This window comes from Lissotriton helveticus, chromosome 6 (assembly GCF_964261635.1).
Source record: "Lissotriton helveticus chromosome 6, aLisHel1.1, whole genome shotgun sequence".
Taxonomy (NCBI): Eukaryota; Metazoa; Chordata; class Amphibia; order Caudata; family Salamandridae; genus Lissotriton; species Lissotriton helveticus.
In genome coordinates, this window is record NC_136067.1 from 1,203,424,515 (window position 1) to 1,203,440,701 (window position 16,187).

The 16,187-nt window shown below is 44.3% G+C and overlaps 1 protein-coding gene across 1 annotated transcript in view; it reads right to left on the bottom strand.

Moving 5' to 3' along the window:
* Positions 1-6,045: 6,045 nt before the first annotated feature.
* Positions 6,046-16,187, bottom strand: part of RSPO3 (R-spondin 3) — a 454,727-nt gene continuing 444,585 nt past the window's right edge. The window contains exon 5 of the mRNA XM_078648925.1: positions 6,046-8,142. Coding sequence (XP_078505051.1) covers positions 7,949-8,142 — 194 coding nt within the window. The 3' untranslated portion in view covers positions 6,046-7,948. The remainder of the gene's footprint in view (positions 8,143-16,187) is intronic.

Consider the following 16,187-nt stretch of genomic DNA (forward strand, 5'->3'; position numbering starts at 1 on the left):
CCTACCAGCCTATTGTTTAAAATGGAGGCTATTCTATCCAGTTTCAACACCAGAGGTTTAATGTGGGAAGCAATAGTTTGCTCCAGGCTTGCCTGAAGATCAGCCACCATGTTGGTGACCCAACATGGTATTCCTGGAGATGGATGCAGGGTGTTATCAGACGGGGTCACCAAGTTATGGTTGGCCTGCTTCTTTCTACCCGTATTTTTTGGGAAGTTATCTTTTTTCATCCTAGTGCCTGGCTTACCAGGTTTTGGAGTTGCCACAGGGGGGGGAGAAGTCAGAATAGAAAAGGGGTCCTCTTCGTTTATAGGGGACTCTACTGGAACCTGCACTATTTCAACATCAACTTGGGTCTCAGCTGGCATCTGTGCGCAGGGCAACTCAGCATAAGTAGATGTTAGATAAGAGTCCAAGACCGTAGGGTCAGTTGGAAAAATTGAACAGTCCCCGCCGTGGTCTTGGAAGCATACTGTGGGTGGGAAGGATAGTCTTCTTTCTGTATTTACAATAGCATTAACCACAACCCCTATAGTTTGTTGTAACATTTTATCAATAGCTGTCAATGTTGGTAGGGGCTGTGGCAATGTTGCCTGAAGTCTAGTATTTGGGCGAGATACTGATGGTTTTAATTTCCTACCCTGATTACTCATTTTGCCAAAGAAAAATTAACAACAATGTACCAGAGGAAATATGTGAAAAAAGTCCCGCACAAACCAAATGTGGCACCCTCAGTCCTGTAGAAACCCAATGTATCAAGAAATAATGGCTAGGAGGATATATGTCCAAGTAGCAGTACCTTTGCAATAAACGCCAGTTCCTTGTATGTTTGGACGTCACTGTTAAGGGAGGAGGCCCGTCCCGTCCCCTGAAGTCCCCGGACGGCCACAGACGGCCCACCCTCTGCCCGGGCACAGCCCGGCGTCGCCCGCGCGCGTCCCGCGACACGGGAGGGGCGGCTCGTCCTTATGTGCCTACGGGCGCGGGAAACTGATGCTGCAGGCGGCGTCCCCGAGTCCAGGCAGCGGACGCTGGGAGATGTAGGCAGTATCCAAATGCACGCTCCCCACTCTCGGCACCCGCGGTGATAAGTGCAGCGGCGGAGGAGAGCATAGCAAGAGAGCGTAGTGTCCAGGGGTCCGCACCGGTAAGTAGTGCACCCGCAATGCCCGCAGCAAAGTTACAGCCCCGCTCCCCGGCAGGGGCGGCTCGTCCTTATGCGCCTCCGGGCGCGGGAAACTGACGCTGCAGGCGGCGTCCCCGAGTCCAGGCAGGGGACGCTGGGAGATGTAGGCAGCACCCAAATGCACGCTCCCCCTCTCTGCGACCGCGGTGATAAGTGCGGCGGCAGAGGAGAGCGTAGCAAGAGAGCGTAGTGTCCAGGGGTCCGCACCGGTAAGTAGTGCACCCGCAATGCCCCCAGGAAAGTTACAGCCCCGCCTTAATCAATGCACCTATTCCCCAGCGATGTGCCACCTCTCCCCTGTGCTTTTCAAAGTGAGCATGGGCCACAGCCTTCAGTCTGACCCTTGTGAACTCCTACATTATACTACTGCCGTATGCAGCCATAACTAAACATAAGATCTGGCAAGCAATGGGGCTCGCTGCTTCATTGTCTGCTGCCAAGGAATCCTACATCCCTTTGCAGTCATTACTGGCCATTAGGGGATAGGAGTTGCAACTTATTGGAAAACACATCCCCTCCACCTTGTTTGCAGCTACGTTTCGGTTGCGGTAGTATTTTAAATGTGCACACACATTATGGGGTGAGTCTCCTTGTAGATGCAGAAATATATTTAGCCAGAGTAGCTGAGTAGTCAATGTCATGTGTTTTTTAAAATCACTATAAAAATAACACAACACCAATCCAGAATAATTATTTTACTTTTTAACATGGAGACACCTATCCATTTTTTCTCATTTAGAAGGTTGCAATGGCATACAATCCATTTAAACTATGTTTAGCGTTTGGTTTTAGAACAGTTTATAATTACCCACTAAACCCATGCTGGTGAGACTCAAATCCGTTGTCTAACACAAACTTCGTTACATTTTAGTATTGTGCTGTTAACTTGTTTTTTTAAATGATCACTCCACTGCAAAAAGTAAGTAAAAAATATAGAACCGTACACATTTTGCCATAGACACAAATGGGTAAAACACTTTGATACATCTGGCACATAGTCATTTCCAACTGATTGCATTGCAGATGCTTGTCAGCCTGTGTCACTGGAGTGAGGCCTACCGGTACACTCAACTTTTTAAAGTTTTGCTCCTGTGTGCTTAACTCGCCCTTGGCATACATCAGGTATGTTGCGGAGTGCTTTAGTGTGTTCCTGTGATGGGTATAACTCAATGATAGAGCAGTGCATGTGTGGTTAGGTCATTTACTAGTTGTAGGTCTGCCAAGAGTAATACATTACACGAGACGTAGTGCTGTGCAAGGCATGTGTGCTTGTGTGGAGTCAATATGAAGGGTGAAATGTTCTGCAGCGTGCACCTAGTAATTGTGTGTGCTGGGAAGGTGTATGTTTGTAAAAAGTACATCCTGGTTAAATATAGAAAATGTTCAATGTTGAACAGTGGGGACTGACTGAGGGTGTGTTTTGGATGCATGGGTACATGTACAGGTACAATACATGGATGAACAGTTGTGGACTGAATGTGTGATATGGAAGTACATGGAGTGTGCCTGCAATGGTAAATTGTATAGAGGACCCTGGGATGCATTTTGGGATGCCCAGGCCTGCTTGGTAAAGATGTGAGGTGCAAAATAATCCCCCAGACTTATTTTTTGTACTGCTCCATTCCTGTGAGCTGGATGGGGACAGACTGGATGGAAAAGGAAGAGGTTCCCTTTACATTTCAAAAGACTGGTCTTCGATTTATTGATAGATCACAAGGAAGGATCCTGGACACATCTCAGGAAGGGAGCTGGGGCTGAAAAGAGAAGCATAAAGAGTGGGTCTGGTGGTCTGGGGTTTACCTTTTGATGCACATATCACTGTGGCTGATATCCAGGTGTGAACTCTGGCCTATCCCATGAATTATGTTGTGAATAATCAGCTTCGGAGTCAGGGTCCATTGAGGCAGACCTCTTTCATGATGAAAGATGAAAAGGAGAAGTGCCCACCTCAAAAGAAACAGAACCTCAACATAAAACATTTATAGACCTAGACCCTAAATTACATATGGTGTCTCGAGAAGGACTATAAGAAAAGGAGGATGAATTTCCAAAAATTGTTCATCTGTCAAGCAGCCAGATGGGATGTGTGAGAAGTGGAAGCTCTGCAAGACTTCTGCCTGTGACCACGACTGGGGGCCAAGGTCCTTTAGTCTTCCTACTTGGTGAGGGGGGCATCACCCAGCAAAACCAAGACCACCTGTCTTACCAAAACCAGTGTACCCTGTGAGGAAGAGTAGAGCATTGGAGGGAGCAAGATCCAGTGGGGACTCCTACCAGAGGGACTCCTTGGTGAGGTGTGAGGATTCGACGGTGCACTGATTGGGCTATGGACTGAGTGCAAGACTATTTTTGGGGACACCTGTATGCCAGGAAAGGGTTGCCATAGACATTGGCAGTAATAGAGTGCTGTGTGAAGGGCACCAAGCCCACATGGCCTTGTTGCGGTGTTCTGCATGCCAGAGGGGGCCACCAGTGAAGAAGTTAAGTGACCAGCATGTCATTTCTCATGAACGCCTGAGCAGTGATTCCATATGCCAAGAAGGGCTGCAGTGGTGTGAGTTTCTTCTAGAAAGTGCTCCAGCAACACAGTAGGTCGAGGGGGGCTGCTGGGATCAAATAAAAAAAAATGTGGCCCGCCCACAGGACTGAAGTGAGGGTATGACCAGCGGGACTAGCCGCACCGAAGGATCTGCCCTTAGTGTCCGCCGTGGACCAGGAGGACGCAGATGAGGACAAAGCGCCCTTGTGGGACCCCAATTGGGAGCTGAAGGACTGAATTCCCCCACCAGGGAGACCATGACTTGCTGCATCAATGTGGGCTGTATGCTGCTTTGACTGCTGGGGAGAACAGCTGTGCCACTCCGGAGAGTAAGATTGTACCTGCTTGAAACTGCTGCATATACCGCAAGCAGCCTGACTTCTCCGAGCAGAATCAAATGTCATGAGTGCCCATACTGAGGGCAACCGCTGTAATGCTGAACACTCCTGTGCCACAAGGGCGGGTAAGACTTGAACAAGGGCCTTTGGGGCCCTGGGGATTTACTGATTAAGGTGCTGCGGCACCATGGACACTTTTGTGTGACACCCTAAACTTTGCAGGGTTCCCCAAAGTCAGTCCTGGAGGGCCGGATCCATGCCAGATTTTTTGCATATCCCCATTTAGATAAATGTAGTTATCTTAAAAATCTGGCATGGATCTGGCCCTCCAGGACCGACTTTGGGGAACCCTGCATCAAAAGGGAACAGTCTAATAGTTTGCCTTCCCTGATGCGTCCACCAGTAAATGGTGAACAAACCGGAACACATTACACGAAGGAGAGTGACACAGGGATTCACCTGATCACCACTAGAGCCCCGACCTTAAGGAGGACGGTGTTGCATCTCTTTGTATGTGTAGAGTTAGAAATAAAATACTACTTTTTATATAGAAGCAAGTATTATGCTGGACATTGGTTTATTGATCGTACTGTTTGTATTTTGAGTTATGAGTTGTGTTCACTCACCTGTATCACCACTGAGAGACTTGTGCAGAAGGGGTATTTGGCACATTGAGTTGGATCCACAATAGGTCGGGCAGCGGATCTTCAGAAGTAAAAGGCCTCAACCACCACAGTTGTGCCCAGTAGCCCCTGCGCCCCGTGGACCCCTGAAGGGGTTCTGACAGTGAGGACATTGCAGAAGTCAGGGGTGAGAGAGGAGGGACCCAGGGAGGGTGTGAGAGTCAGAAAGAGTTATGTCAGCGAGAAAGAGGTTGATGTGTAAAGGAAAGGAAGTGTGACAATGTAGAGGCTATGATACATTGGGCAGTAAAAAGAGAGGGGGTGTAGGGTACAAATTAAGACGAGAATAAGAATGGAAACTCAGTGAGATAAGAGAGGGAGAAGAGGCTGAGAAGAGTGAGAAAGGAGGATGAGGGAGAAGAACAAAATGGTAAAGAAGGTGATAGTGAGACTGTAAGTACAAATGTAGAAATGATGAAATTAGTGTGAGAGACAGCAGTGAGTCAGAGGAGGATGTGAAGCTGAGACTACTGTCGGAAGAGGTCAACAGGGCAGGAGGAGGGTATACATGGAGTGAAGTATGGTAAGTGCTGAGTAGTTTAGAGATGAGGATGAGAAGGAAGAAGAGAGAAAGTGAAGACAGGGAGGAGCTGCTATTCAACAGCAAAGAATGATAAGTCTGAAAGGATGGCTAGTAAAAAAGAGAGGATGAAAAGAGTTTGAGAGAACAGGGAGAATAAAGAAAAAAATGTAAGATGATGTAAAAAGGAGATGTGTTCATTTAGGCTGCTAGTTGCAGATGGAGGCCAACAGCACTCTCATTTGAGGACGAGCACTTATTTTTCCTCATCAGACTTTGACCGAGAGTTAGAGAGAAAAAGCACAAAAGGGTAAAGAATATAGGAAGAGAAGGACGAAAAACACTTTCAAAGGGAGACACCTAGGATGAAAAAGAGCCTGCAAGAGTGAGCAAAGGGGCAGTGTGTGTATGGAAGTGGATGAAAGAGGCATGGGGTGGAATCAAGGCAAGCAGCTTGGGTACATGCCAGCACGTCATTCAGTTGTGCCTGCTGTGGCCTTCTGAACAAGGCTCGGGCCCTGGCATTCATTCTTTTACAAAATAAGCATTCTGGGTAAGACAGAGGGAGGAGCAAGAAACAAGCATTGAGGGAGTGCTACATGATTTATCAAAGGCAAGTGATTCTCCAAGCAAAAGAGGGGCTCATTCTAGCACTTTGCTTTGCTTTAAATTTCTCTTGAAAATGACCATGGTCTATATGAATTTGAAACAAATACGAAATGGTCAGAGAAGTCAATTAATTTGTTTTGCACACTGTAATAGACAACAACTTAGAAAGCTTTATCAACAAATATATTTATTGCATTAACTTCTCTCTTGAACAGATGCATACAATTAAAGTAGTAGTATCCCTTTTCCTACATAATCTTCATAAAGCAGATTATTTAAAAATTTTCTTTTTGCCAAGAGGGATGCAGGTCTGTGCAGTAAATGAGGCATTATCATGATCCTCGAGCTCTGCATTTTCAACAGCGTCTGGTGAGTATGATTTGCATGTGATCATTTAAAATACCACAATTCTGAAAAGCTTGAGGCATTCCCATAATCCCATGAGTCTTTTATTCTGTCATTACCTTGGACATGTTAATGATGGGGAAACTTTGTATCACCAGAATCCAATGAGCGTGAATCACCCCAAGGTACTCCCATAATACAGCACACCTACCTTCTTCTTATCTTCACTCCCATCCAGCCCATCCAATGTTCTATAGCTGGGCAACATATCAGGCACTGGATCTCCCAAAATATAAACCTATCCATGCTCCAATTTTTTCAACAAAAAACAAAGCACTGAATGCTAATTTATAGGATCAAACATTTGGCACTAAAACCAAAATAGATGCACAAGCTCTCCTGCCATCAAAACAGCCTGTCATTTTTTTTTATTTTCGGAGACATATAAGCCTTAACAGGTGCATCAATAATAGTCCACAAATCTAACGCAGATCATGAATCCTTATAACTTACCAAATCATGGAGAGAGCTATGTTTATTCAATCAGTGTAAACCTTGATTTTCCATCTGGGGACTACTAAAGCTGGACTTGGACTACTGGTCTCTCAGTGAACTAAGGGAACCTACCAACTCATGGCATGCTTCGTAAACAAATTATCTAGTTTATTTCATGGAAACATTTCTCTCCCCCCCCCCCCCACTCCCCCCCCCCTCCTTGGTCTAATCAAGGATATTTTCGGTGTTCTAATATGATTTAGCTCTCATGGGACCCATTAAAAGATGTGACCTTGAAGTATTCAGCCAGAAGTAGAGATGAGTTGTTGAGCCTCAATTAAATCTGTCCTGTGCAACTTGCAGAAGGGCCTTCAATTTCTTTTGTGCTGCATCACAACTTGTCGCTTTGGGTGAAATTTGCCAAGTGGAGCACACGGATTAAGGGTTTGTGGCTTGCCCTTGGATGCGTACGGTTTGATGTCCAGCTTTGTCAGGACCTGTAGAACCACTAGATTGGTTTGTTCCATTTCTGGCTCGCTGCCAGTATGATTATTGACACTGATCCATATAAAAACCGACTACACACTTTGAGTCATTTCTGATTGAAATCCATGAGTGTGGTGCACATTCTGATTAGCCTAGACCCTCCGGAGAATAATCCAGCCACTGCCACTTCATGTAAGTCTTAAAAACAATCAGACTAGAGGGATAGTTTTTCAAACTCTTGTGACTTTCTGGGCACAGAACGTCCACTTCCCAATGTATGACCATCCCACTTGTCCATTATTTAAAGATATATAGTTGCACAGTTATGTAGGAAAGGAGTCTTTCAGTTAAACGTATATCTTGCTTTTTTTCTTTTACAATACTTTGAAAAATATCTTTCAAAAGGGAAAAAAACTGCTCATCCAGATGTCTTTCAGTATATTGCTTAAAACCCTATAAATTATATACAAAATGTTTTTCTTACGTTTTTTACAGATGCATAAAAGCATATACGTTAACAGTTTGAAAGTTCTCCCCTTCGTAAACGCTCACTTTACTTTGTTCTTGGCTCGCACAAGTCCCTTATAAGAACTACAGGTGCTTGGTGGGTATAGATGCGGCTTGGAATGTTTGTGTACAAATGGTGTGGATGTAGATATTCCATCATGGCTCCAGTGGTGAGGGTGTCTCCTAGAGGGGCTTGGATTGAGATAGCAGCATTATGAATCAAATACATTCATACAGCCTTTAGAGACCGGTGCTGATGGCTGCAGGTTTTGGATGCTTGTTCTGGGATCGTCTTTTCTTTTGCTCTGTCTTCTCTTGGTGTTCCGAATCTTCTCGGCTCTCTTGACGGCTCCTTCTCTCTTTGTTTTCCCGCCCTGTCTCCAGCCTTCCATCTATGCTGAGCTTCTTCTTTTTCCTCTCTCGACCTCGCCTTCCTTCAATGAAAAATTGCATATTTAGGGTTAGGCAAATAAGAATTGTATGACATTCTATATCTCCCAGCCCCAGTACAGATGCACATTATTGTCGATAATCTAGACCCGATGAACAGGAAGAACATTGGCGTGACATTTGATATAAATTTTCTGTTTAAAAATAAATAAAAGATACACTGTGAAATTCCAGAAGAAACTATGCCTTTGTTGACCTTATCTTAGTTTATGCATTGTAGTAGGAGAAAGAGGACACGCTTATTAAACCCAATGTAAACTGTGCAACAGTGGAACACAGGATCAAAAAACGTTTCTACGTTGGGAGATTTACCTCCTTTACCAGTTTCTGATCAAGCTCAATTTTAAAGAAAAATTTAACTGGACATAGCAGGTTATGTGACCCAAAATTAAATTTAGGATACCTCTTTCTAAAACTGAAAACTTCCGAGAGCTCCTCCCTCCCAGAGAGGGGGCTGTAGCCCGCATTGCGACTAGGTTCACAATGCAAGGAGATTACTCTATGATGAAGCATGTCACTCTTGGGCGAGTGAGGGAAACCACCAGCATGCCTCCATTTTTTGTTAGACCCAGGGGCTTTTTTGTGGTTTTGGTTTCTGTAAAGGGGGTCATTCCCTGCTGGTCTTTAAGTCTCCTTAGGCCCTCCTATGTGTTATTTAGTAACACACGCAGCATATAACACATTGTGCAGTGGCCAGGGGCTGGCTTTTGCACTGGTGGTGCCCTATGCGACAATATTTGTTGGCGCCCCCCACGAAATCCTCACTACCACTCTTTTACAGTGCCCCCTAAAGTCCCCATAACAATTCTATCGCTATCAGATATATTTGGTTAGTTATATAGCGCCACCTATACCAGTTTAAGGAGCACTTACATCACACACACATTACACAGAGACAATCAATCATTTGTGTGTAAATCAGTGTAAAGGAAATGTTACATAAGCCAGAAGGCTACAAGGTGAGTCACATGTCATCCATACTGATAGGCAGTACAGTTTAAGAGTGCCTGGTCTGGAGAAGCACAGACTCAGAATTTAAAAAATAACCCCATGGTTGGCGGTTACATTAAATAATAAGGATTTTGTTACCGAAATTAACCCTTTTTGAAATATTAGAATAATGAAAGGTGGAGGAAAAAAATGATAATGCTCTAATCTATACCTTGCAGTTTCCATGCAGCTCTTTGATGACAGGTATTAGTTCACTGTTCCATGTTAGGATTTTAACATGTATACTGCTAGTAACAAAATGATCTCTCTGACAAAAGCACTGATCTATTTAAACTATATGTACAATGTGATCTGCTTGGTACACATTCTTTGCAGCAGGCATATTCACCCTCTGTGCTACCATAAAATGAGTTAAACTTCCACTAGACAAAACTGCTTCTCTCTCCAGGAAGAACATTAATCACTGGAGTTATATTTACGTTGTTATTGTTATATGAAAATTGCTGGAGGCCAGCAATGCAGCAGCACCTGCTTTTAAAATCATAAAATACTTTAAAATATGGCGCCCCCTCGCAAAGTCAGCACCTGGTGCGGTGGCACCGGTCGCACTGCCCTAGACCCGGCCATGGCAGTGGCGTTCGATGCAGGCTGATGGTTGGTCTGGTTTCTGTCTCCCGAACGAGTTGTCCACAAGAGACCCTCTCAGTTATAAGGGTCAAAACATCGACATACATCTCCTTTGGTTCTTTGATTATTGTTGATCTGCATTATGCTATGCTGAGTGCACATACATATCTGTAAAACATGGAATACCAACCAATGATTATTGGTTGTGCCTTTTTGTATATATTTTAATGCTTACACACACACACACACCTAAGCACTCTGTCATCTGCATTTATTCTAAAGACACACGAATATTTACATCTGTAGTTGAGAAGAATATACCACATCAACAAAAATTCCAGTCTGTTTTCTCAACACAAATGAGTACCTTCCATTAGGTTGCCTAATTACACATTTGTTGAAGGTTTCCCCTGATTTATACAAAGAGGATTCCAGTAAATTTCAAAGAGTCCCACTGTGGACTTTGTTGAGATAACACTCCTACTTCTAAACAGAACTTCTTTTCCCAACTTACTCTGGATTACATCACATGCATTAGGTGACATCTTCCTGCACATAGACAATCAATGGCAATTTGCTGTTTCTATCTGTGCAGCACAATTCAGCACACATGGAAACAGCAAAAATGAGGAAAAAATAAAGCATTACTTCTTGTTTTGCCTGTATAAGATCAGGTTTTCCCCAGTCTTAATTTTGGCACTGCCTCCTATTGACTCCACCCTTGTAAATAGGGGGCAGTGTCAAAATCTATGGGTGTTGCGGTGTAACTCCCACCGCAACACCCATTGCCCTTCCCTTTCATGCTAAGTATAGTGTGAAAGGGTGGCTTACTTACAAGGCAGCGTTAAGCCTTGTAAATTAGGCGAAGCTGTAAATCTGTTGTTGTCAGTGAATAACGATTTTTCTTCCAGAAACACATTGCTAGTTAAAAGTTGAAAAGCGAATTCTTTCAAAATTTCAAACTTGAGCTGAATCTCCCACCAACATAGAAAGAACGGGGGCTTAATAACTGGAGAATGAAAGAAAGCTACATCTATCGCCATCTCAGTAACTTGAGCCAGTAACAGAAGAGGAGTGGTACAGGGTCATCTTAGACAATGAAATGCATCAATTTTTCCTTAGGACCTCTCCTAAATTCTGACCTACGAACCACCCTTCAAAAGTAGAAACTAACATTAGAAAATGACAACTCACAGTGTCATCAAAACGCATCATCAAATGGTTTTGGCAACAATGGCCAAAATAAAATGAGTCTTTCTTTTAGAGAACAATGTCTGAGTTCTCAACTTCCGACATAACAAAATTCTTCCAATATGTTCACTCCCAACAGTATACACTTACACTGCACAGAAGCTATCAGGCCTTTCCAATGAGAAAAATAATGCAGCGTCTTATTTCATATTCAACATGCTCTACGTGTGCACTCAAATAGTGCCTTGAACACGGTATAAGAGAAGCAGGCAGTGAAAAGGCATTGGGGATGCAAGTGGTGCAAACAGATGGGTGTCTCAGTCTCTGCTTGAAGTGAGAGAAGCAGGCAGGATGTGAGGCGGGAGAAGCAGGAAAAAACAGAATGGGAGAAGAGAGTTTCTGAGGTGGAAGGAGCAGGAAAGTGTGCATACAATGGTGGACAAGACAGTTAGATTTGAGAAGCAGGGTGGTGCGAGCGTTTACTAGCAGGCACAGTAAAAAGATGGGAGAAACAGGGACGAGGAGCAGGTGGGACTGTGCACGAGATGGGGAGTTTGTAAATGCGGGATGTTGAAGATGCAGAGAGTGCAACAAAGGGGAAAAATAGTGTGCCATTTGTGACGATCAGTGTGCGAAAGATGGAAACACCCACGAATGTATAAAGATGTATACTTCTCAGGAGCCATCAGGCACTTAACACAGTGAGTACCTGCACTTCTATAGTTTCAAGTAAAAAACTGGGAATAGGAGGTGGATCAGATGGATGTCACAAAAGCATGTTTGAGAGTGGGATGTAGGGCGTCCAAGTTGCTATTAGTAAAAGAACAAATAGAGCACCAATTTGCGCTAACTATACGAATATTCCATTAACATGCTCATTTTATTCCTACTTTAGATGTTTTGGGTCCAATTTACAAATGCAATCAACAGCATGTAAATGAGCGCTACGGGAGTATTACAGGAGCATTACTTTAAGAAGTGCAAAATGGCTTTGAGAATTGACCGCAGGGTCTTTAAAGAGATGGCGAATATCGTGCAACTGGTAGAGTTAGGAATTGCATGAGAAGATGGAAGTTCAGCAACAGTCTGCTGCCGAGAGAAGCAGGCGTTTCAGGGGTGGGGTGGAATGGAGGAGGCAGTTATGTGTGGTACCACCAGATGCCAACTTTACCTAAGGCCTTACGTGTGTGCGTCAGGCATCGCAGTCTTCCACGCTCCTCATGCACGTCTGTTTCTCGACGTGCCTAGCTCTAGTCTTGGAGAGCCTGCTTCACCCATCAAGTACACGTGCCCCGGTTGCCCTCAGAGCCCCTGTCTTCTTTAAGGTCCCCGAGAGTCTGCTCCATGTCTCGGGTCTCCCACTGCTGCTCCATGTGCCTGTGCGCTGACTTTTCCTCCTTTCCGGGGACTACTCTTTCCTTGCCTGAGCCACTCTTTTCCAGGTCCCCAGGCTCTGTTGCCTGCGGCTGTTTGGCACGGGACCGCCTCCGGTTGGTAGGAGGGGCAGCCTGTGCAACTAAGAAATGAATCAACAAACCGGCACGAGCCGGCGATGCTCGAGCGCACACCTGAACACACAGCCCAAAGCTGGCCTTCAGTGGACCGGTGCATGCAAATGAAGTGATCCACAATAGGGAGGATTGAAGAGCTGGGCTGGAAAGGGAGACAAGACAAAGGAAGGCTCTTGGGCGGGGTGAGTGCAGACGCTCTATGGCAGGAGTGATGAGGGAAGAGAGGCAGATATGTTTGATGGCAAGAGATGCTGAGGATGTTCACATGAACAGGAAGGCATTACAAGTGCAGCCGTGCTGATGCGAAAAGCACGAAAGTGAAAGATAATAAGACTGCTATCTGTTTCCAATTAACGCAACCGCGAGACAGGCAAATGGAAACAAGCGCGGGCGTGATAATTGGAAACAGATGGTGCCGCTGCTCGCTCCGGCAAGGTGTATGCCGTACATGCACGAGCGGTCATTGGAAACGGTGCAGTACATGCACGAGTTTTCCAAAAAGTACAGACCAATTCCAAGGGGTCACTCCTAAGCAGCGCTTATGCGCTGATTAGGCTCAACCTAAAAAGGACAGTTGAAAGTTAGTTGGAAGTGGGTTGGTGTGCTCCACAGCTCGGAGCTGACTTCAATAAAAGTTACTTGAATCAATCCTTCGTCTCCCGCTGATTTATGGAGAAGCCACAACATCTTTCTTGCGAAGAGTGAACTGCTGCTGGGGACCTGCATGCACCTGATAACATTCCAGGAGGTGTCCACTCCACACGATCAACAGGCAAACGCTGTGGTGGATCTGGAATCTGCTTTGCCTACCCAAGACTTTGAGGACTCCTAGCACTGAAAGCCAGCACATTCAGCTGTTTGGTGTTACCCACCCATTGTGTGTACTGTGTCAACTGCTTCTTTTTTTAGCTGAAGTGCTTTGAATTTCAGTGTTGTCGTAGGTGTGGAACACACATCATGCAATGGTGGGAGAAGTTGGGAATTAGCATTTCATCACTGATGCGAGCGTGCAACGCACATATATGCATGGAGAAGCATGAATCATTGTGAACACGTCTGCATGCATAGAGTTGTGCCCCGTACATCCTATCACATCCGTGATATCAGGGAGAATAACAATGTGCACATTAACATACAACACCACTAAGTGTACATAAAAGGGTATTTCGAGTTCATGCGAATACATTCAACAGCGCATTAATTTCTGGTAAGACAAATATGTTACAATTCTACCAGGAAGATCTTGATGGTTATGTGCACACAAACGCTATTACCTAAGTGAATTGACATTAGCACCTCATTTGTCTGAATATGCTGATGTGCACACCAAGTGTATAATGCTGCAAAAAGAACATATATAGCTTATTTAATGCACAGCGATTATAATAGTGTGGATGGGCTATCTATAATATTGTGTTGAAAACTACAAATCAAAATATACTTTGACATTGATAGTAGTATCAGGACTTAACTATGCAAGCAGTCAATCCACCATCTCACTTTTATGCAAACACTAGGTGATCCCCTTATCGCCTGGAAACAATGGTTTGAAGCTTTCAAGACTTATTTGGGTAGCTTAGGTGCACTACTTTTAAAGGAGAGAGAAAAATAATCATGTTGCTTCACTCTCTTTAGTTGGAGGTAGGTGGAGAAGTGTGGCTCAATGGTGGAGAAGTGTGGCTCAATGGTTAGAGCGGCAGACCCTGATGCAGAGGTCTAACCTGGGACCAGGGTTCAATTCCCCGCCTCGGCGGGTCTTGGGCTCAAAATTCCACGGACCTGATAATTCTCGCCTCGGTGCCTATTCCAATCATGGAGTCCCACTCAGCAACTCTGGGCAATAGCTTGCTTAATCTCCACAACGGCCCCCACAATGCTAAGGATGCCTGGCCTCCACCTTGGGGGTGCCCAGGAGTGGACACCTCACAGGGAAAGCCAGGATGGGTTCCACAACGGTATTCGTACAAGCGCCTTGAGACCCTTGCGGGTGAGTAGTGCGCTATACAAGTATCAATTTACAATTATTTTTTTTAGTTTGATGTTAGAGCTATTCTGAAACAGCTGCCTAGTTTACTGATTGGAGAGGTAAAATATTTGATCAATATTAGGAAACTGGGAAAAGACTTGAAAATAGATTTAAAGTTTAGCCAATTCTGGTGGTTCCTCAACATACATGTTTTAATAGAATACAAAGACCTGGAGAAGATGTTGACTCTTACATCGCTTCCTTAAGGAAATTGGTTGCACACTGTCACTTTGAGAATTTTGCAGATTAGTTGGTAAAATAGCAATGTATCTGTCAGTATAATGATAAGTCAATCAGGCAGATTGTTGTCTATGGGTAATCCATTATCTGGGATGAACATTAAAATAGCTAAATGTTTTGAGCCTTCACAAATTTTTGCTAAAGAGTTGGATAACAAACAATTAGATCTTGCTGGAGTTGTAAAACTTAATACTGAAAAAGTTCTCAAAGGTAGTAAAACAGTGTTTAAAAACACTAAGCGATTTTTTTCACAACACATTTTCACGTGTGGCAATACTTCACAAAGTAAGGGGATGGCAATGTTTAGTAAAGAATGTGATTTGTAGAGTGTGTAAATTTGCTTTGGTAAAATCTATCAAGGTATGAAAGGAAAAAACACTCTTACCAGAAACTGACATTTGAAAATAATATTTATATAGGATATCTTGGAATGTAAAGGAAGGGAGATAGCAGGGAAGATCTATGTAGTGTTTAAAGCCTTAAACACACTAGGATGGTTTCATCAAAGTGTGGCTGGCATGCTGCTCAAGCTGGGTACCAAAGAATAAGTATTAGCAATGTTTTGTAGCAAGGGGATAGAAGAGATAATGAATAGCTATCCTCATATATGTTCTGGTGAGTTGGGTAAGATGAAGCACTTCTCACATGAATCAAGGTCAAGGAGAATGCTCAGCCAGTAACGCACAAGATGACGGGTGTCCCATTTCGCATTCTGAAAGAATTGGAAAATAATTGAATTAATTGACTAAACAAGGAATAATTGAACCTGTAGAATATTCCTTGTGACTTATCTCTTTTGGTGGTTCACACAAGCAGAATGACTCCCCTAATCCAATCACAACACTGTAATGCAGCATTGTGATTGCTCTGACTGCCGTGGTTTGGCGCTCAGCCAGAGAATGGGAGACTGGGCATGTTCTCCACGCAGGCTGCTATGCAGCCTGCGTGGAGAACATGCAAAGGGAGCATGGCGGTTTGGCCACCCCGAGGGGGCTGCCAAAATATTCATGCGCACTTGGAGTGGACAAACCACTCCTCCCCCTGCTCCAATGTCATCGGAGCTGTCCCGTCCAGCCTGCAAACCTGCCACAGCAGGAAAACATAAAATGATAATAAACTCGAGTTATTATCATTTTATGTTTCCTTTATTTCACTGCTGCAAAGCAGGGGGGTGAAGTGCCTCCGCCTTAGAGGAGGAGCCGCTGATGTACATAGTCTGGTTCTTAGGGTTACTTGGTTGACTCCATTAGTTGATAACAATTTATTTGGGTGGCCACACCACATGGGTGGTAGACAGAAGGCTAAGCTCGTTTTAGGCTTGAGGATCAAAGAGATCATTAAGTGGAGCTAGAGCAAGGTGTCTCGCTTGAGCTTGGCTCAAGCCTTCAGTGGCTTACACACCTCTATCACATAATTACAATAAAGATGACAAAGTCAAAGTAAGGATGTGATATGACTATCATCAAACAAGCTAGTGATGCAG